Source organism: Myodes glareolus, chromosome 3 (assembly GCF_982192425.1).
Source record: "Myodes glareolus chromosome 3, mMyoGla1.1, whole genome shotgun sequence".
NCBI classification, from domain to species: domain Eukaryota; kingdom Metazoa; phylum Chordata; class Mammalia; order Rodentia; family Cricetidae; genus Myodes; species Myodes glareolus.
In genome coordinates, this window is record NC_142028.1 from 28,163,546 (window position 1) to 28,185,964 (window position 22,419).

The 22,419-nt window shown below is 40.2% G+C and overlaps 1 protein-coding gene across 2 annotated transcripts; it reads left to right on the forward strand.

The window, feature by feature from the left end:
* The first annotated feature begins 549 nt into the window (after nucleotides 1-549).
* Nucleotides 550-7,515, forward strand: Clec4e (C-type lectin domain family 4 member E). 2 transcript variants are annotated; one of them, XM_087904260.1, is made up of 6 exons: nucleotides 550-760; nucleotides 1,634-1,729; nucleotides 3,465-3,554; nucleotides 4,446-4,597; nucleotides 5,237-5,352; nucleotides 6,638-7,515. In XM_087904260.1, the coding sequence occupies exons 1-6, from the start codon at nucleotides 724-726 to the stop codon at nucleotides 6,792-6,794; spliced, it is 648 nt and encodes a 215-aa protein (XP_087760386.1). In that variant the 5' UTR covers nucleotides 550-723; the 3' UTR covers nucleotides 6,795-7,515. The 2 variants fall into 2 exon arrangements, with proteins under 2 accessions (XP_087760386.1, XP_087760387.1); XM_087904261.1 differs by lacking the exon at nucleotides 3,465-3,554.
* Nucleotides 7,516-22,419: the final 14,904 nt, after the last annotated feature.

The following is a 22,419-nucleotide window of genomic DNA, read 5'->3' on the forward strand; positions in this document are numbered from 1 at the left end:
CTAAAATTTCCAAATAATTAAACACAGAATTAAAGCATCCAGTGAGTCTGCAGAGGTTGTGTGTCAGCGAAAGAAACTGAACTGGCTGGCAAAATAGCATGCGGCTCGTCTAGGAAACAATCCAGCAGTTAACATCATGATAAAGGGGATCAGAGTCCACACAGTGAGTGTTCCAACGCTGGTAAGGAAAGAGGAACAAAAAAGATGAAAAGAGACTCTCGCTGCTAACCTATAAATATGCACACAGTGTGCCCAGCTGTGTGCTGTGTGCAGGGAGAATTCAGAGTCTCAGCCTCCTGTGAACAAATATGTCCTTGGTACAGTTAGAAAAAAAAACCAACAAAACAGAATTTAGGATGTAGGGCTGGGTCCCATAGTGCCAGAGTTAGACTCTGAAGAAAGTAAAGCGTTTACCCACCAAAATAAAACAAGGTTTTTTTCAGGCCCCTCAGCCATTTCCCTTGGTGTTTGCCACCTACCCCATCATTTCCTCTTCTGTGGTCTGGAGAGAGAAGTGACATGTTGTCCAATGAATTCCCTGTCCTTGTGCAAGAAGGGAAACTCTGACTTCACTGTACAAAGCACATGAACACACTGTTATATCAAATCTGTCAGGGTTGTACTGTTCAAAACAGGGGAAGAATTCACCTGTCAAGACTCACTTTCCACGGGCTCTTATTAAACTGAGAAGAGAAAGGAAGGGAAGAAAGAGAAGAAAGAGAAATGTATTCACCAAAATCGTCTGCCTCCCACCACACAGGTACCGTCTGCCAGTCTTCCTTGGCTTGCACAGCTCTCTTCTTAGAACAGGCAAGGAGTTTGCTAAGGGCTCTGGCAAGGGAAAAGTACAGAGTGAGGTGGAAAGAAAAAGAAAGAGAAAAAAGATCAGAATTAGCAGAAAGCTGGCTGAGGTGTCCAGGAAAGGCTGCCAGATCGCTGTTCCTACCTTCTGCGATACTCTATCTTTGAACAAGTCTTTTGCTTCTGTGGAATTCACTTTACCTGCTCGTAAAGTGCATATTGGGGGAAAAGAAGTACCCACTGCAAGACTGTTATGTTTTATTTAATTTACAATGATCTTGAATATGAGATGCTGAGGAGATGACACTAGGAGAGAGACTAGAAAAGCTAAGGGGGGGAATTAAGTAAAAAGAGAAGAAAAGAAGGGAACGAAATAGAAAAGGAAGGTCCTAGAGTACAGAAGCATTTTAAATGGGGCGGTTAGAAATAAAAGCTCATACATATAAGTCTGAGCCTTAAAATCAGCAATGGATTACAGCAGGAGTTCTTAAGGTGTGGTTTCCAGGACAGCAGTTCCTGGAAGTAGATTGTTGTCACACAACTCTCCTGAGTTAACTCTGGGGTGGGATGGGCAAGGCTCAGCAATCTCCATACATACAACCCAGATACATGGGCAGACATCTCCATACAACACAGATACATGGGCAGACATCTCCATACAACACAGATACATGGGCAGACATCTCCATACAACACGGATGCATGGACGAGCCTGGGCATTACTAGATACAGGCAATTGTGAATAGGACGTAGTAAGGAGAGAATTGACTCAACTCTCTTTTGAGTATTGCTTTGGGAAGATTTACAGTGCATTATGTCTTTCTTCCTATAGAAAGAGGATACTTCAGAAATTCCCAAGTGCTCCCGTGGACCGTGGCTGGGGCCTCCATCCTGTTTCTCAGTGTCTGTTTCATCACCAGATGTGTTGGTGGGTTCTCAAAGTCAAATTCACTCTATTTCTCCACAGCTAATATAGCAGTAGATTCTTGCTTGGTGCACCACTTGTCCTATAAAGAGTCTTTTTTACAAAGTTTTATATATGCTGTACTTTATGATTTTGGGCTGGTTTTGGTTTTTAATAGTTTCTTGCTTGTGTATAATGTATTCTGATTGCTCCTTCTCACACAGCCTCTCATGACCCTCTCCTCACTGTCAGTCCCCACGTAGTCCCTTTCCTAGCTTCATGACTTTTGGTTTGGTTTGGTGACCCGTTTAGTTTAACATGGGCCATCTATGTGATCATTAGATGGGGTCACATTGGGGATGTTGGGAGACATCTGTGGGTACACAGTTGAAGAGAACAATCTCCCTTCTCCCTGAATCTAACAATAGGAAAGAGCCCAACAGAGAACAGGGTTTTCTGAGGTCCCCCTCCGACAAATGTCTGGGTGTAACATGAGGGGGCCTGCTTGTTGGGGTTCCTGTCCCGCCCAGTACCCCACAGCCTGCAAGCCCCAAAGAAAATCTTATAGAGATTAGCCTAGGCTTTATATTAGCTCTTATAACTTATATTACCCCATTATCCTTACCTACATTAGCCACAAGGTTTGGTACCTTTCTCAGCGGGGCAGCTTATATCTTGCCTCTCCGGTGGTCTGGACAGAACTGGGAGGAATCAGCTTCCTCCTTCCCAGAATTTTCCTGTTCTCATTGTATCATTTTTACTTTTTGTCTGGTTTTCCCGCCTATGCTTCCTGCCTGGCCAATCAGCATTTATTTAAAACATGATTGACAGAGTACAGACAATTCTCCCACACCACCTGGGAGCGAATGGGCCCCCTCTATGGCAAACCCAGTGCAGTCACCTGCAGCCGCTGCTGGCTATGACTGTCAGAGCTGTGTCGGGTCCCGAAGATGACATTTCGCAGCTCTTCGCCTTATCTTCTGGCTCTTTCATCCTTTCCCTCTTCTGCAATGTTCCCTGGGCCATCAAGTGGGCGACACTTGTCTCGTTTAGAGCCAAGCACTCATCCGTCACTCTCTCTCAGCACGGTGTGTGGCCGTGCGTTTCTGCATTCTCTGCCGTTCATCAGAAGGAGAGGCTACTCTGACGAAGAGCTAAACACGGATGCATAGACAGCAGTATTCATAGGCTCAGTTAGGCCTATGATGTCCCCTGCAACGGGTTTCTGACTAGACTGATAGGGCCGTTTTCTTTCACTTTCCTTCCTATTCACCCTCAAGCTCCAGGCTATTTCCTAAGCCAGAAACTCAACTAGCCTAAAACCGAGGCAGAATCTCAGTCAGTTCTACATGTTTTTGTGAGATATAGTTTCCACCCCCTTCGTACCCTTGGCGTTTTCCTCTCAGACCCCTATCATTCGGCCAGTCTTCTCTATGAAATGCTAACCTGCAGCGCAGGGGACTGGTCAAGGTCAAAGGCACAAAACTTTGCTTTGTGGACGGAAGCTCTAAATGGTCGCACTCGGCGCTGCAGGGACTGCAAACGTATTTTTGAGCTGAAGTAGTTTATTCTTTATAAGTAAGGAAAGCCATGAACTGTGAATTACTCGTTCTCTGAGGAAGGGCGTGGAGGGGGAAAAAGGTGGTGTGGAAACTTCCCGATCACTCTTGGCCGTTTTGTGACGAGCAGAGAACTGAGGACAAGGGGTTCATTACTGAAAAGGATTCGATGCATTGACCGGGGCCCTTTCCTCTTGCAGTAACGTATCGCAGCAGTCAAATTGACGATCAGAAAAAGCTGCTGTCCCATAAAACTGTCAAGGAGCTCTCCTGTTACCGTGTCACGTCAGGTACAAGCGTCTGCAAAGCTGAACACTAAAGCATATATGACGACTCGCTTTTAGGCTCTAGACTGTCTTTAGAATAAGGAAGCTCTACCGGGATTATTTTCTGTTTTTCCAAACAAGAGGCTAAATCCTGCCTGCGCAGAAGTGGGGGAAGGATGCTGAGAACAGAGGGACAAACCACTGGAAATGCAGGTGTCCTTGGGTCAGAGATCTCAGGGACATTACAGTAAACCCTGGGAATAAATTTCAAGTATACCTCTAAATGCGAACTCAGAAAAGGTTTAATGCCAGGAACGGAAGTTTTTCTTTATTAACTCGCTTCCAAAATGAAGTGGAGGAGAAAAACATGTACAGAGAATTTTAAAATACCTAAGGAAAAATACTCAAATATTCTCATGTATCAGGGTAGTCCAAAACATAACAAAATGCTCCTGGACGCTGCCCAAGGAAGTTACTTCCTTGAACCACAATTTTCTTGTCATTAAATTAAGAGAGATTTAGTTCAATAAAATTCAATGACTGAAATTCTGTAGTTCGAAAACATTTATCCGGAGAATTGCTTGGCTGCCAAGGGGGTTTGTCCGGGAGCCAGCCACAGAAAATTCAGGAGTGACCTTGCTAGCCCAAGTGCAGACACTTGAGTTCTGTGGTGACTGCACGGCCCAGGGAAACTGCACATATCGCTGTCCTTACTGGTCCTGCCAGCTAGAAAATAGAGATTATGCTCCAAAGACAAAATTGCTGCTTGGTTTATTGACACTGGAATTACCTAAGAGTCCTAAAGAGCAAGGTGCAGGGTTCAAGGGAGATTCTAAGCTCAGGGCTCAGGGTGTTGGACTCCACCAGATCCCAAGCAGAATTCCCAGGCACTCCCTGAAACTTCTCTCTTTCCAGGGTCTGTCAGGAACTGCTGTCCTTTGAACTGGAAACATTTTCAGTCCAGTTGTTACTTTTTCTCTAAGACCACCCTGACCTGGCCCTCAAGTTTAAAGAATTGCTCAGAAATGGGCGCTCACCTGGTGGTTATCAACACGTGGGAAGAGCAGGTAATTGGCAAACAGGCTCCTCTGTGTCGATGGGATGTCTTGCCGATATTTCTTCCCCCACCTGTGCACAAGGGTTGAGCCACAGGTGTCTGCCAAAGGAGTGGGATGAGATGGGTGCTGCTGCCACTGTTTTGCCACGTGGTGTACTTTAGGCTCCGCATTATGAGAACCTTTAAAAGGCTGATTTACAAGAAGAGATTTGATATTAACCACAATGGGGCGAGAAGGAGCTGACTTTAAAATAATATTTTGTTGATGAATGCCTTGTGTGAATGAGGGCAAACAACTACTACCCATTGTCTCCCGGCTATGATTAATTTCTCATGATAAATAGATACCTCGGATGTGACCGCCGTTAGCTATAGACCACCTTTGAACGAATTTCTTAGAAACTCCTTTTAGAGGTTAGAGGGGTTTTTATCTTCTGAATTATGTTATTTGAAGTTTCTCACAATAAAAAATTAGTAGATAGCCTTCAGTAAACTTACAGTGTTAAGAATGCTTCTTTAGTGTGTGATCTCAATTCTGCTTCTTCTCTTCTGAAAACTGATTACTTTCAGTGTCTCTTCAGAACCAAGATACCTGACCATGTCTTTTAGCGTTGTTGCTGTTACTGCCATTGTTATGTCTCTTCCTTAGGAATTCCTTTTTCAGACAAAGCCCAAGGGGAAAGAATTTTATATTGGACTGACAGACCAAGTGGTTGAGGGGCAGTGGCAATGGGTGGATGACACGCCTTTCACAGAGTCCCTGAGGCAAGTATGTCTTGTGGGGAAACTGTCACAGGTAATCATAGTGAGACCACGCTGAGGAAATTCTCAGACTGGCGTTTGTTATGACGACACAGGTTCAGGTCCATCCCTGGTGATATTAGATGCAGGAAGAGGAGAATTGGAGGTACAGGCTTCTAAGCCTTTTATTCCCTAGGAATGCCAAAAGGATGGAAAAGAAATAATAGATGAAAATGATAGGAAAATTAGAACTGAAGATCACTGACTGCACTGTAGATTTTAAAAAGAATAAGATTTAATCTTATGCCCTAAAATAGAAATAAGTGAAATATAGTAACTTAGAAAGGACAGAATATTCCTATGATCTTATTGCCTTTCCCCTTAATAATGACCTTATGTCATTATTACATCGCATTTTAGAGTTTGCAGTTTGTTTTTATGATTTCTCTTTATTGAAATTACACATTTCTGAGACATGTCAACATCATTCATCTTTACCAAGCATTTGAGGAAACTAGGCATCAAAGGGACTAAGTGACTGACTCAGCTAACAAGCAGCAGTTATGAATCCAGGGCTTGGCTGCCCTGAATCCAGAGAAGACATGCTTCACTGCACAGTGAAGGATGCCCTCGGAGAACAAAGAGAGCAAGAGTAGCAGGAGGTAGGAGGGCAGAGCGGTGCAGCTGCTGGTCCAGGTCACCAGTCCGTATCACGACATCTCTTTCTGGGTCCAAATCTACGGCACTGCAGGACAGTATAGAAATCCAGGAAGATCCCACCAGCTTAGGACATAGGCAAGTGGGTTTTTCTTCATTGATAAAATGAAGATTATAATTTTATAATTGATAGTTAAATAATGTGTTGTCTTGCTGTGAAACAATGGTTTTACTCTGTAAATATTTGTTACTTGTACTTGTTTAATAAAATGCTGATTGGCCAGTAGTCAGGCAGGAAGTATAGGTGGGGTGACTAGGCAGGAAGTAGAGGCAGGGCAATGAGAACAGGAGAATTCTGGGAAGAGGAAAGATTCAGTCTGCAGTCATCACCAAGATGCAGAGGAAGGAAGATGAGAATGTCTCACTGAAAAAGGTACCAAGCCACGTGGCTAACACAGACAAAAATTATGGGCTAACATAGGTTATAAGAGTTAATAAGAAGCCTGAGCTAATATCAACCAGTTTATGATTAATGTAGACCTCTGTGTGTTTATTTGAGACTAAACAGCTATGAGACCTGGTGGGACAGAAACCTCTGCCAACATTGTCTCCTTTTACTGAGATTTAAAATCTCCTATGTTTCCATTCACAGCTTCTGGGATGCTGGGGAGCCTAACAATATAGTTTACGTGGAGGACTGTGTCACCATAAGGGACTCTGGAAATCCCAGGAAGAATTGGAATGATATACCGTGTTTTTACAGTATGCGTTGGATTTGTGAAATGCCAGAAATAAATCCTTTGGACTAAATGCAAATGAACACAGAAGACATGATTTGAATGCATAAGGAGGAACAGGAGTGTAGCAACACCCAAAATCCAAAATCCAGCATGAGAAAACATCTATTACAGATTATAAGGACCATATATGTATGTGTAACTCTAATATAAGTAAAAGTGAGGCTTTTTTGTTCCCATTGTTAAAATCCGTGGTACTGACTGATGTTTTCAACATAACCTGCAAATAGAGTTTTCAGAATATGCGGAGTAATCCACTAATAAATGCAGCAAAAGGAAATGGACGTTCCTGTTGACATCTGTTTTATTTTTGAGAATTGAAATGAAATACAGGCACAGAGAGAGTGCACAGTCCAGTGAATAAGAGGCTTATAGAATGAGACTTTGGATGACCACCAGATCGTCCTCTTCTTTCTACTCCCTAGGATCTAGTTTATCTCCTATGCTGTTTAATGCACAGATCACATCCATGTTCTCCAACAAGAAAGACACATCTTTAAGTCTTGAAACTTAACATGTACTGCTGCTCAGGAGAATACCACGGCTGTCAGCACATCTCTGGACAGAGAGGCCCAACCAGTTCCAAACAGACTGTGGTCTAGTCTACTCCTCCCCAGACCCCCTCTGTGTTCTCTTCTATCAACTGGATCTCTCCTGTATTTGTATCTACTGCCCAAGTAGAACCAGAGTTTAAAGTGAAACTGTCCTTCAAAAATTTACTTTCACACCTTCATGTCTCCAGACTTTCATTTATTGCATTATTTTCTGTCAATATGGACCATGTTTCTTCCAGACAGAGTCACAAAGGGACCTTCAGCAGCATTCCCACATTGGGATAATGTGTACCCTTGAGTAGGGAAATTAGATTAAACAAATCAACTTGATATACTAGCATTCTTTTAAATTAAAATTAAAATTAAAATTCTTTACCAGCGTTTCTATTAGGCATTTTAAGAATCTGATTTTGAAATTGATACCCTTCATTTAAAGACTAAGTCATATAAATGTGGTGTGGGAAGTCCTTCTGTATATGTGTTGACTTTGTTGGTTAATAAAGAAGCTTCTTTGGCCTGCGGAAGGGCAGAATAGAGCTAGGTAGGCAATCTAAACTGAATGCTGGGAGAAAGAAGATGGAGTCAGTTAGATGCCATGTAGCCACAGCCAAAGGAGACAGATGCCCGAGAACCTTACCAGTAAACCAAGAGCCTCAGGGTAAAATATAAAATAATAGAAATGGGTTAATTTAAGATAAAAGAACTAGCTAGAAATACACTTAAGCTATTGGCCAAACAGTATTGCAATTAATATAGTTTCTGAGTGATTATTTCAGGTCTGAACGGCCGGGAAACAAACAAGCAGTCTCTGACTACATAAATGGAAAGAAAGCTTACAACCATACATTTGACTTTCTAATTCATTTTTTGAAATGAATTTATTTTTGTTTCAAGATTTGATTCATGAGTAGAATTCACATTTAACAAACCCACCCTTATTCATTCCACTACAACCTGCCCTTTATCCACCTCACTTCTTTTCCCTCCAAGTTTTATGTCTGTTTTTCTTTTTAAGCCTACTGTGTCTGCTCAGTATGTACTTGGGCGTAAGACCTATGGAGCATGGGTAGCCTCACAAGAACCACACTCCACACTCCACCTCCCCCAGCAGCCAACCCTGCCAATAGCTCCTGCTCTGGGGTTGAAACTTCATGAACTCCATGCCATTCATGCTGGGATTTTGGATGGTTTATATTGTCTTTATTGTGTTGAGATATGTCCCTTGTGTCCTTAAAATCTCCAGGAGCTTTATCATGAAGAGATTCTGGATTTTGTCAAAGTGGTAATGCTGTAGGATATTTTGATTGTGTTCTGACACTCCCAAGACTGTCAGATGGCTGGAGAGATGGCTCAGTGGTTAAGAGCACTGGCTGCTCTTCCAGAGGTCCTGAGTTCAATTCCCAGCAACCACATGGTGGCTCACAACCATCTGCAATGAGATCTGGTGCCCTCTTCTGGTGTGTAGGAACACGTGCAGGCAAACACTGCATGCATAATAAATAAATAAATAAATAAATAAATCTTTTAAAAAAAGACTGACAATACATAAAGTTTACCTTGAATCAGCCTGAACTATCTATTAGCTGACAAATTAGCCATAGAGGTTTTGGAGGGCCCTGGACATATAGAGAGACTTAGGAAGTAGTACGGAGGGTCTTAGAGAGATGCTTGGCCCTTTAGAATCGAGAAAGGAGAGGGAGAGGAGATCACTTTTTGCTTCTCCACTGCTGCTTCTCTGATCAGTCAGGTTTTACCCTGCTATCTGACTTACAAGTTTTTGATAAAAGAATAACTAGATATATGCTTCATCTTGTGTCCAAATTAGGACATGAGATCATGAGGTAGCCACTTGCCCCCAGTTTTGCAGCTCTGGAGTCACTGTCATGGCTGGTTTTCCTTTCCTTCCCTCTGGCCCTCCGTGTGAGTCTGGGGTTTTCCCATTGAAGTCTTTCTACACAAGCTTCCAGATGCTGCCCTTCCCCAGCCCCAAAAGCTACAGGTAGTTGGGTCCCAAAAGCTAACAAAAGTAGCTGCTCACTGTCGGCCAGTGCCGTCATTCAGGATTATGTCTATGTTATCCTGTGTCTACTTTTCAAGCAGCTCACTTCCTAACCCTGAGGGTTGAGGACTTTCCCTGGACCCCGTTCTGGCTGCTGCCATGCCAGGTTGGCCACCTCGACTCCTGCTCAGGCTTTTACCACTACTGCCACCACCATACACTCTCAAGCCCCAGCTCCCTGAGAACAGCTGCAGCTGTCTGTCCTCAGCCAGTCTGTGAACTGCCCACACTCTCTGCCCAGCCACACAGTGCAGCAACATCCAGCCTCACACTTCGCTGCCTTTGTTATCAGATCTGGTCAGATACCTGGGAATTCTTAAATGGAGCAATTAGCTTTTAAAAAAGAATTTTTCGGTGCTGAGGAGTTCCATCCAGACGGAACCTTCATCTGGCGATGGATGGAGATAGAGACAGAGACCCATATTGGAGCACTGGACTGAGCTCCCAAGGCCCAGATGAAGAGCAGAAAGAGGGAGAACATGAGCAAGGAAGTCAGAACTGTGAGGGGTGCGTCCACCCACAGAGACGGTGGGACTGATCTAATGGGCGCTCACCAAGGCCAGCTGGACTGGGACTGAATGAGCATGTGATCAAACCGGACTCTCTGAATGTGGCTGACAATGAGGGTGGACTGAGAGGCCAATGATAATGACACCGGGTTTTGATTCTACTGCATGTACAGGCGTTTTGGGAGCCTGGTCTGTTTGGATGCACACCTTCCTAGACCTGGATGGAGGAGGGAGGGCCTTGGACTTCCCACAGGGCAGGGAACCCTGACTTCTCTAAGTACAGGAGAGGGAGGAGGAGTGGGGGCAGTGGGAAGGAGTTGGGGGATGGGACGAGGCACTAATTTTTAATTAAAAAATAAATTAAAAAAATTTTAAAAAAGATTTTTTTTTCACATTAAAAGTGGGAACCAATATTACAATGCAGGGAGTTAGGTCCCTTTATGGTTCCACAATGGATGGTTTGAAAATTGAAAATATAAGTTAAGGGATAATCAAACTGAAGCAGACCAGCCAAAGGTTATTAGAAAACCAACCTTAATATATCCAATGACCATTCAAGAACAACCACCAGATGATAGGCATCCCCGAGGCTATGCAGTTAACTGAGATCCTGTGGAATTGTTATATTTGAAGAGATTTAGGAAGCAGTAGCTTCATATGGTATACACTCACCATTTGTGAAGCAGATGTTAAATTTATGGGCAACTCGGAACAGAATTTTTCAACAAGACTGGAAATATTTAATAACAACAATATTGAAAGCTGACCCTCAGTTGCAATGGAAAATATGGTGACAAAAGCAAGCTAAGGTCATAAAACAATAAGGTAGGGTTAGAGGTATGGAAATTTCCCAAGACATAGTTCCTCAGTGAGGGTCAGCATGCTGCTTTGCAAAGACAGTTTAGATTTGATGATCATGCCTTGGTTCTGCACCATATAGCACCTTTGAATGCTTTGAACAGGGTTGAAGAATCAGAAAAGAGGACTGAAGCATTTACTAAAATTATACAAGGCCCAAAAGAAGTCTTCACTAATTTTTTTTACAAAAATTGACTTCAGTTGTAAGTAGAATAATATCAGATTCAGAAGTTAGACAAATATCATTTGAATTTTTTTGCTTTAAAAATGCTGATTAAGAATGCAAAAAGGTTACTGAGCTTCAAAAGGCAAAATCAACACCCTTAGATGAATGTATTAAAAACACAGCAGATACTGGATCTCACACTTATGATGATACTCAGGAGAAGTGGTTTTTAAAATTTTTAAGGAATTCCAAAAGGTTAGATGTTTTAATTGTGGTAAACCAGGTCTTCTTAAAAGGGATTAAAGGCAAGGCATTCTTTTAAAAAAAATTTTAAAATTTAAATTTTAAAATTTTAAAAATTTAAAAAAAAGAGACTTTTTTTTTTAAAAAAAGAGATAATCCAAGCAGAAGGTTCTAGACTTCTGGAGTATGTAGAAGATGTGTCAAAGGCCAGCATTGATTAATGAATACAGATCAGCAAAGGACAGACAAGGTAACCTTTGCCATTGGAAAATGTCTTAGGGGACCTCTTTCAGGTCCCAATGTCAAATTTGATTCAATCATCCCCTGTCATCATTAGAGAAACCCCTCCACAGAGAAATTAAGAGATTTAATGCCTATTGTTACAAACAACACTTCCCTGATGACAGAACAGCTTCAGTAGATAAAACATGATTTTCAGAAGAGAACATAAAACAAGTATTTTGGCAAACTGCTATGAACGATCAGAGACCATAGCTAAAAATACAAATAAATGGCATTGAAATTGAAGATCTGGTAGATACTGTATCTTTACAAGACCACAATAAAGAAAAATTTGCTTTCACAGTACCTACTTACGATAACTCTTAGCATGTCGAAAAATGTCAGCGGGAAGTTCTTCTACAAGGGCTTTTAAGCAGCCTCAATTTGTATCAATATATTATATAATAGCCATTTAAAATAATAAATAAACTGTTTCCTCAATCTATAATTTACCATTATATGAATGATATCTTACTAGCTGATTCAGATGCAGATGCCTTAGAAAAATATTTGAAGAGGTAAAGAAGATTTTGCCTTGTTGGGGTTTACAAATTGCTCCTGAAAAAATACAAAAAGGAGATGATAGATTTACAAAAAATTCAACCACAGAAAGTACAAATCAGGAAAGATTAGTGAACAACTATTAATGGTTTTCAAAAGTTTCTGGGAGATATTGACTGGCTATGGAACACACATGGATTGACAACTCAACAACTGCATAATTTATTTGAAACTTTACAAGATAAGGATGTAAATAGTCCAAGAAAATTATCAGTTGAGGCTGAGAGAGTATTGATTTTGGAAGAAAGGAAATTACAGAAAGCATATGTAGATCATTTGGATTCAGAGCTTAATTTTATTCTGCTTATTTTACCTTATATACATCCTCCCATGGAAATTTTTATACAGATGGTGCGGGAGAATTGTCTATATTCTGTCAATCTGCCACGTGGATAATTGCATCCACATCCACAGAAAGCCTGAGAAAGCTTGGAAAAGAATAGAATAAAGCATGTTCTCTTGGTAGCAGCAATTTCTCAGGTCTGCTCTGCTTGTTAGAGGCAAGTAAGCGCTCTCATCTAAGAGAGGCTTCCTGACTCAGCTTTAGCTGCAAAACCCTGCAGCTCTTTTAAGAGGTCCTGCCACTAAACACTTAAACTGTGTTGAGGAAAAGCTGAACGCATGCTTTTTGGTTTTCAGCCGTAGCAGGAAAATAGCTGCGCTGTTTTAAAATGCCGGCCGTCCTGCCAGGGCAAACTCTGACTCTTTCAGGCAGGCAGTTCGACTGAATGTGGTCTGTGAGCAGAATGCTGCAACTTGCTTGCTGGCAAGGACCTTGAAACACCATAGAGTTGTGGCAAGAAAAATGACTGCAGCCGATACCTAGCCACGAGGCTGGAAAGCTAAGGAATGGGCTGGATCTAGCTGTCAAAGTCACGGCTTTAGTCCTACCGATATTGCTTAGTAAATTAAAGGCTCATGTGATCAGAAAAAGAGAGATATACAGTAAAGAAAGATTCAAAGAGGAAGAAAACCTCTAAATGGTTTACAGTGTGTTAAAAATATATGCGGGATAAAAGTTAAAGTTCTTAAAGTAAAAAGAAAGAAAGAAAGTAGTTGGGTGTGGTGGTACACACCTTTAATCCCAACACTTGGGAGGCAGAGGTACATTGACCTCTGTGACTTCAAGGGGCAGAGGTAGATTGACCTCTGTGAGTTCAAGGTGTGTTAGCACACACCTTTAATCCTAGCACTGGGGAGGCAGAGGCAGCCGACTCTGTGAGTTCAAGGACAGTCTGGTCTACCGAGTGATTCCAGGACAAAGATATACAGAGAACCTGTCTTGAAAAGTAAAAGTAAAAATAAAAGAAATAGAGGTTAAAAGAAAGCCACACAAAGATGGAAGGAAAATACACAGAGAATCTTCATACTGTATGCTATTATGCTGTCTTTAAATTGTTTGAATGTTGAGGAAGGAACAACAGCTGCTAAAAGATATTTGCTTATAAATGCTGTTGAACTAATCCAAGATAGGTATTTTGAAAATACCTTGGCTTCAAAACTGAAGTCAAAAGGTATGTTACTTTGGAGAAGAGATTTTGCTTTTGTTTCCACAGAAAATGAGAGACTGTGGATTCATTTTGAGTTAAGAAAAATCCAGTTTGACAAATGACGACCACCCAAGAAATCCCCGGTAGGAACAGATGGCCTGGATGCCTGAGTTCTATATCCAGAACTGATTCAAGACTGCTGCCTGAGATGATTGAGACTCACGGGATACTCCAGTAAGGACTTGATTATAACTCTAAATTTTCTTTAGGTCCCCATAAGATTATCAGTGCCCCCAATAAGCAGAAAGTAGCCTGGAATACTACTCCCACATTCCCCAAAAAATGGACTATGATTATTTTCTTTTTTTTTTTTTTAAAAAAGAGGGAAATGGTGCAGGAGAATTGTCTATATTCTGTCAATCATGTATTTTAATAAAACGCTGATTGGCCAGGCAGGAAGTATAGGTGGGTCAACCAGACAGGAAGTAGAGGCGGGGCGATGAGAACAGGAATATTCTGGGGAGCAGGAAGCTCCCTCTGACATTCCTGCCCAGACCACCAAAAAAGCAACATGTGAGCTGACAGATGAAAAAGGTACCAAGCCATATGGCTAACATAGATCAGAATAATGGGTTAATATAAGTCATAATAGCTAATAAGAAGCCTGAGCTAATGGGCCAATCAGTTTATAATCTTATGGAGTCTTGTGATTGATTTTCTTTGGGGTTTGCCGACTTGTTGAGTTGCTGGGCAGGACAGAAATCCCAACAAGCCAGCCCCTCATGTTACATACAGACAGAAGGTAATATTTTAGAATGGATATTTTTGCCAGACAAACAGAGTAAAAAAAATTAAAGCCCTATGTATAAAAGTTTTCTGAATTGATTCTGAAAGAAAAATTAAGATATTAGCAATTAGCAGGAATAGTCCCAGCAGAAATTGTGGTGCTCTTTACTAATGCTGAAATTATCTCATTATAGATAGAAAATGAATACTGGCAAAGAGCTTGCAGCAATTTTTTGGGAGAGATTAGCAACAAATGTCCTCAAAGCAAGAGACTTCAGTTTATAAGGAGAACTAATTGGACTCTTCCTCACATTGTATGGGAAAAACCAATTTCTGGAACCCCTACATTCTATACTGATGTAAATAAATCAGGAAAGGTAGGTTATAAGTCAAAAAAAATTAGTGGCTCACAGCCATTATGATTCTGTTCAAAAGTCAGAATTATATGCTATTCTTGGGATATTGTTAGATTTTCTAGAACCTCTTAATGTAGTTACTGACTTTCAATATGCATATTGAAACCACTGAACTTATTCCAAATGATCCAGAATTAACTTTGTTATTTACTCAATTAAAAGAAATAATAAGAAATAGAAATCATCCCTTGTATATAACACATATCAGATTTCATCCAGCTCTACCAGGTTCTTTAACACAAGGTAATGATGAAATTGATCCGCTATTGGTAGAAAATGTTCTCAAAGCCTCAGAATTTCATAAGAAACATAATATTAATAACAAAGGTTTAAAGAAAGAGTTTTCTCTATCACTTGGCAACAAGCCAAGAAAATTAGAAGAAACTTTCCTATTTATTCTTTGTGTAACCAAGCCTGTAGGAAGTAACCCTAAAGGTGCTCAAATTTAGTTTTGCAAATAGTTGTGTTTTATTTTGCTGAGTTTGGAAAATTAAAGTATCTATATTATACCATAGATACATATGCAGGATTTCAGTGGACAACTGCTTTGTGTACTTAAAAGGCTGATTCTTTAACTACACATTTATTGGGAGTTATGACCATTGTGGAAATACCTGTACAAATCAAGACTGATAATGCTTTAGCATGTCTCTAGTAAAATGCAAAACTGTAAAACACAGTAGTTTTTGTACATTACAACAGGTATACCACACAATCATATAGGACGAGCAGTTATAAAAAGATCTAATCGTACTTCCAAAGATATGCTTAACAAACAGAAAGGTGTAATAAAGGCCCCCAAAGATATTTTACACAGTGCTTTAGTAACTTTAAATTTTTAAATGATAATCAAAAAAGAATAATAGTTGTGGAGAAACACTGAATATTTTAAAGATGTGTTGATTTCAAAATGGAAACAAGAATATGTGTTACATTGGGGAAGAAGTTTTGCTTTTGTTTCCACAAGGGAAGAAAAGCTATGGATACCACAAAGTTTGATAAGATTAATTCAAACAGGAGAGACCTCATGATTAGCAGAGGCAATAGTTCCTCAAACAGCTTGATTACTCAATCTAAACTAATTCATAAGACTAATAAATGGTTTTTATTTTATCAGTATTAAAAATATTTTTTGTTGTTAAAAGAAAAAACTTTTCTGTTTCCAAAAGCCATTTTGTCATAGCAAAGACATAACCTGCCAAAAAAGGAAGTATGCAAAGGTAGTTGTAAAGCAGGGCTTAGTTTTTTTCTTTCCAGGAGAATCAAACCATCTAACTGAGGAATCTGGAGACCACTGAACAAATGAGATATCTGAAGAAGAAGAATCAATCACCCAGAAAAAATGTCCCAAGGAAAAGGGTAAATTAACCTAATGGTTTAACATATTTCCAACAGGATAAAATTTCATAAATCTTCTTAAATGTTTATTTCTGCTCCTCTTTATGCACATATATGGCAAATGGTCTTTTTGCAGACCCAATTCAGTTAAAATTTAAAGCTTGCTTTGGAGTTGGAGCATGGTTCTCTAAACCCAAGCATGATTGGTCAAGGAAAATCCAAAATCTTTGTCTTATGTTAGAACAGCCTCCTGGTATGGGACAGAAGAAAAACAAAAATTAAGAAACTATTCTATTGTATAATCTTGTTGTCCTTTGGTTCTTTTTTGACTCTTTAAAACTTTTCTTAATGTACTAATATTATTATCTCAAAATTTGTAAGATTTATATATACAAATATGAACATTTAACTTCTCTGTTGTGATATTAATGGTCATATAGAGTATTAAGTCTAGAAATAGGCTTCATCTAGCTTCCTGTACATTATTTCAGACTTGAATCTGAAGCAGGTAACTAAATTAAACTTGTGTACCCTGGATATATTTAATAGACTGTGGTCCTTTAACTTCTTTGAGATCTGCTGCATATGACCTTTAAAATGCTTAAGTTTTCTTTAATGACCTGTGACTATTTCTAGCAGTGACCTTTGAAGTCTCCAAGAAGATGATGTGGGCCCATAGTGATGAATCCACATGAATTGTGGTAATGTTACTAATCTGAAAATCACCACCTAAAGGTCAGCTTTGGACTATACATTTCTCAAGACATTGTGGAGGGTTAGCTGAGATGGTTCAGCCTTACACACTACTTCAGACTGGACCTCAGATAATCTCTACACTTTCCAATCACATAGGGAGTAAGCAAAAATAATACAGCTATCTTTTCTAAAACTTGACCATTATCTCAATGTTCTTAGAGTCCCTTAAAGATGCTGTCACCTCAGACAAAAGGAAATAGTCTAGAAAGCATGATATCCACATTCTCAAGAGGTGGGGTGGGTGATTTTTGGTCATTCAGTAGATTATAGATTCATGTCATTGTTTGGGGGGTTGGCTCCAAGGTGTTAATGGTCAAAGTCAGGGAAATAACTAAGCAAAAAAGGTTAGATTAAGGGATCTCTCTCTGAAAAGAAAATAGGGGGATAAAGGAATGATAGGATAAAAAAGATAGATTATTGATCTACTTTTATACTAAAAAGCAACGACTAGACGTAGGTAATTTACATAGGTATGGCTTTTGTGTATTGATACAAATTTAAGGTTATTTTGTTAAGAGCATACTGCATATTGTTTGTACTCTTGTTTAAGGTATTTTTGTATATTGATAAAATTTAAGGTTATTTTCGCTATACTGTATATATGCTTCTACTATTTCTTAAGGTAGTGTATCTATGCAGCTCATTTAACAAATTAATATAAATTTCTAGTTCTTGAAAGTTATTATTACAAACTATTTAGAATAATTAAGAAATAGGAGTAGGCCAGAGCAGGCCTGAGGCAGTGAATTCAATAGGGGCAAGACTGAACCAGCGACCTAGACCAGAGCACGTCTCAGACAGCAATTTTCAAAACAGCAGGACTGAGCCAGCAATCTGGGCTGGAGCAGGCATCAGAAAGTGAACTCCATGAGAGCAGGAGCAGATCCAGACCAGGGTCATTTGTAGAAGCAGGACTGGGCCAGGGACCTAGGCCAGAGCAGGCCTTAGGTAGTGAGCTCCATGTGAGTGCATGCTCCACGGAAGTGAGAGCAGCGCCAGACCAGGGATATCTGCAGACGCAGAACTGAGCCAGCAACCTGGACCAGAACAGACCTGAGACAGAAAAATCCACAGGAGCAGGTACAGGGGAGCAACCGCTGAATGAGAAACCAGAAAACATCACTCTTAACAACAGCCACAATAATATAAAATCTCTTGAGGTAACACGAATCAAAGAAGTGAAAGACCTGTTCAAAAAGAACTTAAAGTCTTATAGAAAAAAACTGAAGTAGATACCAGAAAATGGGAAAAATCTCCCATATTCTTGAATAGGTAGGATCAACATAATAAAAATGGCAATCCTACAAAAAGAAATCTATAGATTCAATGCAAATCCCAAAAAAATCCCAACACAATTCTTCACAGACCTCAAAAGAACAATACTCAACTTCATATGAAAAGAATAAGAAAGCCAGGATAGTCAAAATAATCCTGTACAATAAAGGAACTTCCAGAGGCATCACCATCCCTGACATCAAGCTCTATTATAGAGCTGCAGTAATAAAAATGACTTGGTATTGGTTTAAAAACAGAGAGGTTGACCAATGGAATCAAATTGAAAACCCGAATATTAATCCACACACATATGAACACCTGATTTTTGACAAAGAAGCCAAAATTGTACAGTGGAATAAAGAAAGCACCTTCAAAAGAAATGTTACATGCCAGCACAGCCTGGACTTGCTGAGACTGGGGGTGGGGGTGATGGTGGTGGTGCTGGGATTGAGACGGAGGCTACTTTTCAGATGGAAGAGCAGCAACCTTTATTTTGTCCCAACCGAAAGCCTTTTATACCTCTACTACTTCTGTGGAAACCACGGGCCAGAAAGAACACAAACATCCTTGTCAATTACAGACCACAAGGAAGTTCAACTGTCAGTCAGAGGGAGTGAGGGCAGCTAGATCACAACAACTCCCCCTGTTTTATTTTATAATGCCTTGCCTGCCGTGGGGAATAGCCCTCTAATATTCCCTGTCTTAGGCGGCATTCTGCCCCAAAGTATTGCCCTCTGTGGCTACCCAGACACACAGCCCTAAACCAAGTATCCCGAGGACTGACAGCACCAACAAGCCAGACCAACACTGCAACCATCTAGCATGTACTAACTGGGTGGTAAAATTAACAAAAGCAGTATTTCAAACTCCTCTCATATGACAGCTGAGTTCCATAACAGTACCAGAAGCATGCAATACAATGTCATGAGTAAGATACATAACATGATACTCTGACTTGGCTTGTTAACATTTAAACCCCCTCCCATAATAAACCAGGGGCTAACTTGAGTTATTGTTTGTACAAAATCTCCAGCTGTCTTCCTTGTTACTTCCATACCTTGTTGCTTTAAGAGTTTCAGTTACTTTTTGAGGCCTTCAATTCACCCTCCTGCCTCTTCTTTATACTTGCTAGTCTTTTGGAGGATGTCCCTCAGAGTATGTATGGGGATTAAAAAAAAAAACATACATTACCTTCCCCAATATGCTCCTCGATTTAGCCCACAGATGCAGCGACCCCATTCACGAATTCCCACTTTCCAAATCTTGGTGGAACCTCCACTTGCCATGCCAGCACAGTCTGGATCCTGAGACTGATGGGGGGTTCCGGGATTGAGACTCAGAGGCTTCTTTTCATGTGGAAGAACAGCAACCTTTATTTTGCCCCAACCCGAAGTGTTTTATACCTCTAGTGCTTCTGTGGAATCAATTACAGATCACAAGGAAGTTCAGCTGTCGGTCAGGGTAAGTGAGGGCAGCTAGATCACAACAGAAATGGTGTTGGCATAACTGGATATCAACATGTATAAGAATGAAAATAGATCCATATCTATCCCCATGCATAAAACAAAGTCCATATGTATTAAAGACCTCAATATAAATCTAACCACACTGAACCTGATAGAAGAGAAAGTGGGAAGTGGCTTTTAATGCATGAACACAAGAGACTACTTCCTAAATATAATACCAGTAGCACAGACACTGAGATCAACAATAAATAAATGGACCTCCTGAAACTGAGAAGCTTCTGTAAAGCAAAGAACACAGTCTATAAGACAAAATGATAGCCTACTAAATGGGAAAAGATCTTAACCAACCCCACATCAGACAGAGGTCTAATCTACAAAATATATAAAGAACAAGAAATTAGGCATCAAAATTGGAAATAAACCAATTTTAAAATGGGGTACAGAACTAAACAGAGAATTCTCAACAGAAGAATCTCAAATGGCCAAAGAAACTTAAAGAAATATTTAACATCCTTAGCCATCAGGGAAATACAAATCAAAACAACCCTCAGATACCATCTTATACCAGTCAGAATGGCTAAGATAAAAAACACCAATGATAGCGTATGCTGGAGAGGATGTGGAGTAAGGGGGACACTCCCCCATTGCTAGTAGGAATGTAAACTTTTATAACTGCTCTGGAAATCAGTATGGCAGTTTCTTAGAAAACTGGGGAAAAAAACCTACATCAGGACCCAGCAATACCCCTCTTGGGCATATACCCAAATGTCATCTGGTGGTGCTTCTGAGCTCAGCCTAGATATGGGGGTAGGGCCTTGGTCTTACCTCAAGTGGTGTGACAGATATTGTTGACTCGCCACGGGAGGTCTTACCCTCTCTAAGGAGTGGATAAGAGGTGGAGAGGGAAGGTGGGGAAAGTGGGATTGGTGCGTAAAATAAAAAAAGATTGTTTTAAAAAAAGAAAAGAAAAATCAGGCAATGGTGGCGCATGCCTTTAATCCCAGCACTTGGGAGGTAGAAGCAGGTGGATCTCTGTGATTTTGAGGCCAGCTTGGTCTACAGAGCTGGACAAGACCAGGACAAGCTCCAAAGCTACACAGAGAAACCCTGTCTCGAAAAACCAAAATAAATAAATAAATATTGGGATGATTGGTCCTTTCTTTGTAACTGCAAAATGCAGTCTGCCAGTAAAAGAACTGCTGAGAAAAACAGCTTGCTTGCTTACACTCTGTTAATCTATAGCGAGTTGTTTGGGTATGAGTGTACGTGGATTCCTGGGGATTTGTTTTTCACCTATAATACGTAAAAGGTTAAATCATGTAATAGAAATGAAAAACATGTTTTTTTTTTAAAACTTGTATTCATTGTAATCACTCACTCGAAAAGTAGAATGTAATCACATTATAATTTCTATATTGCTAAAATATTTTGTTGGTAGTATAAGCTGTAGAGGAAAAATAAAGAGAGGGAATAAAGAAGAATAATGATAGAGTTAGAAGGAGAACATCAAGAATGACAGAAGAAAATCACTAAGAAAATAAAGAATAGAGAACACAGAAGAAGAATAAGAAAACTATCAAGAGAGCGTATGAGTGTCACAGATGGTTCACATTTTATTGACAACTGGATTTCTACATAGACAGGCTTCTGGTTTGTACATTAAAATGGATAAAATTAAGTATACAAATCCCTTTAATATATAAAATTATTTTGACTCATTTTGTGCTATATGATTTAATTAATATTCCCGACACATGTAAAGTTACTCAGTCCCACGTCATTCAGAAGCAGCAACATTAACATGGACACACATAAAACACATGCTCTCCACTGCCACACTTAACCAAACGTCAATATTTGACACTTAACCTAGAAAATCATTAACAAACTTGCAAATTAGCTGCTGCCTTTAAGAATGGTAGAGAAGCCGGGTAGTAGTGGTGCAGGCCTTTAATCCCCAGCACTCAGGAGGCAGAGGCAGGCGAATCTCTGTGAGTTCAAGGCCAGCCTGCTCTACAAGAGCTAGTTTCTAGGACTGGTTCCAAAGCTATGGAGAAATCCTGTCTTGAAAAAGCAAACAAACAAAATAAACAAAAACAAAATAAACAAACAGTATGATGGAGGAGAAGACATGCTAAAAAATTGTTGGCTGAAAATCTCAGCTCAGATGCAGGAAAATTATCAAATCAAATCTCAAACAGGACTAAAACAGTATTCTTCTTTTTAAAAATGTGTGTGTGAGTTGTGTTGTGGATGTAGAAGGAAGAAAAGGTTGCCCTGGAGTTGGTGTGGATACGGGGAATCAGTCTGTGGTCCTCTGGAAGAGGAACAAGCAATCTTAACCCCTGATCCACCTCCCCAACCCCCAGAAGGCTTTGCTCTGGTCAGTTGTCTGAACCACAGCAGTACAAACAGTAATTGGAGCTTGTCAACTCAGTGAGTTTTCTTGCCAATAGCACAGCTCTTAAATGAGACAATTTATACAAACAAATTAAAAGGTGATATTCATATGATTCAAAATGGAAACACCAATGGAGGGAACTTCAAATAATTGAGAAAATTGGGTCCATAGCCAAGTGAAAAGGTCAGCGTATCTCTATTAACATGACTGAAAGCACAAAAGAGACGCGGTTCATCTCCAGAAACAGGCGGATGTGAGTCACAGCCCACATGGCTGTGAACAAACCATGAGAATGGGAGCTCTTCAGCGGTCCCAGATCTTGTTTCCTCATCTACAAGGGAGTTGGAAGAGCCCATTAAAATAAAGTTAGGTCAGCAAGAGAGTGCTTGTTTTGGCCTGATAGCTAGAATGAAGAAAGTGTTAAAAGGTTTATGGCCCTCCTTTCTACATGGGCAATAAATCACTGAAACCTGTTTT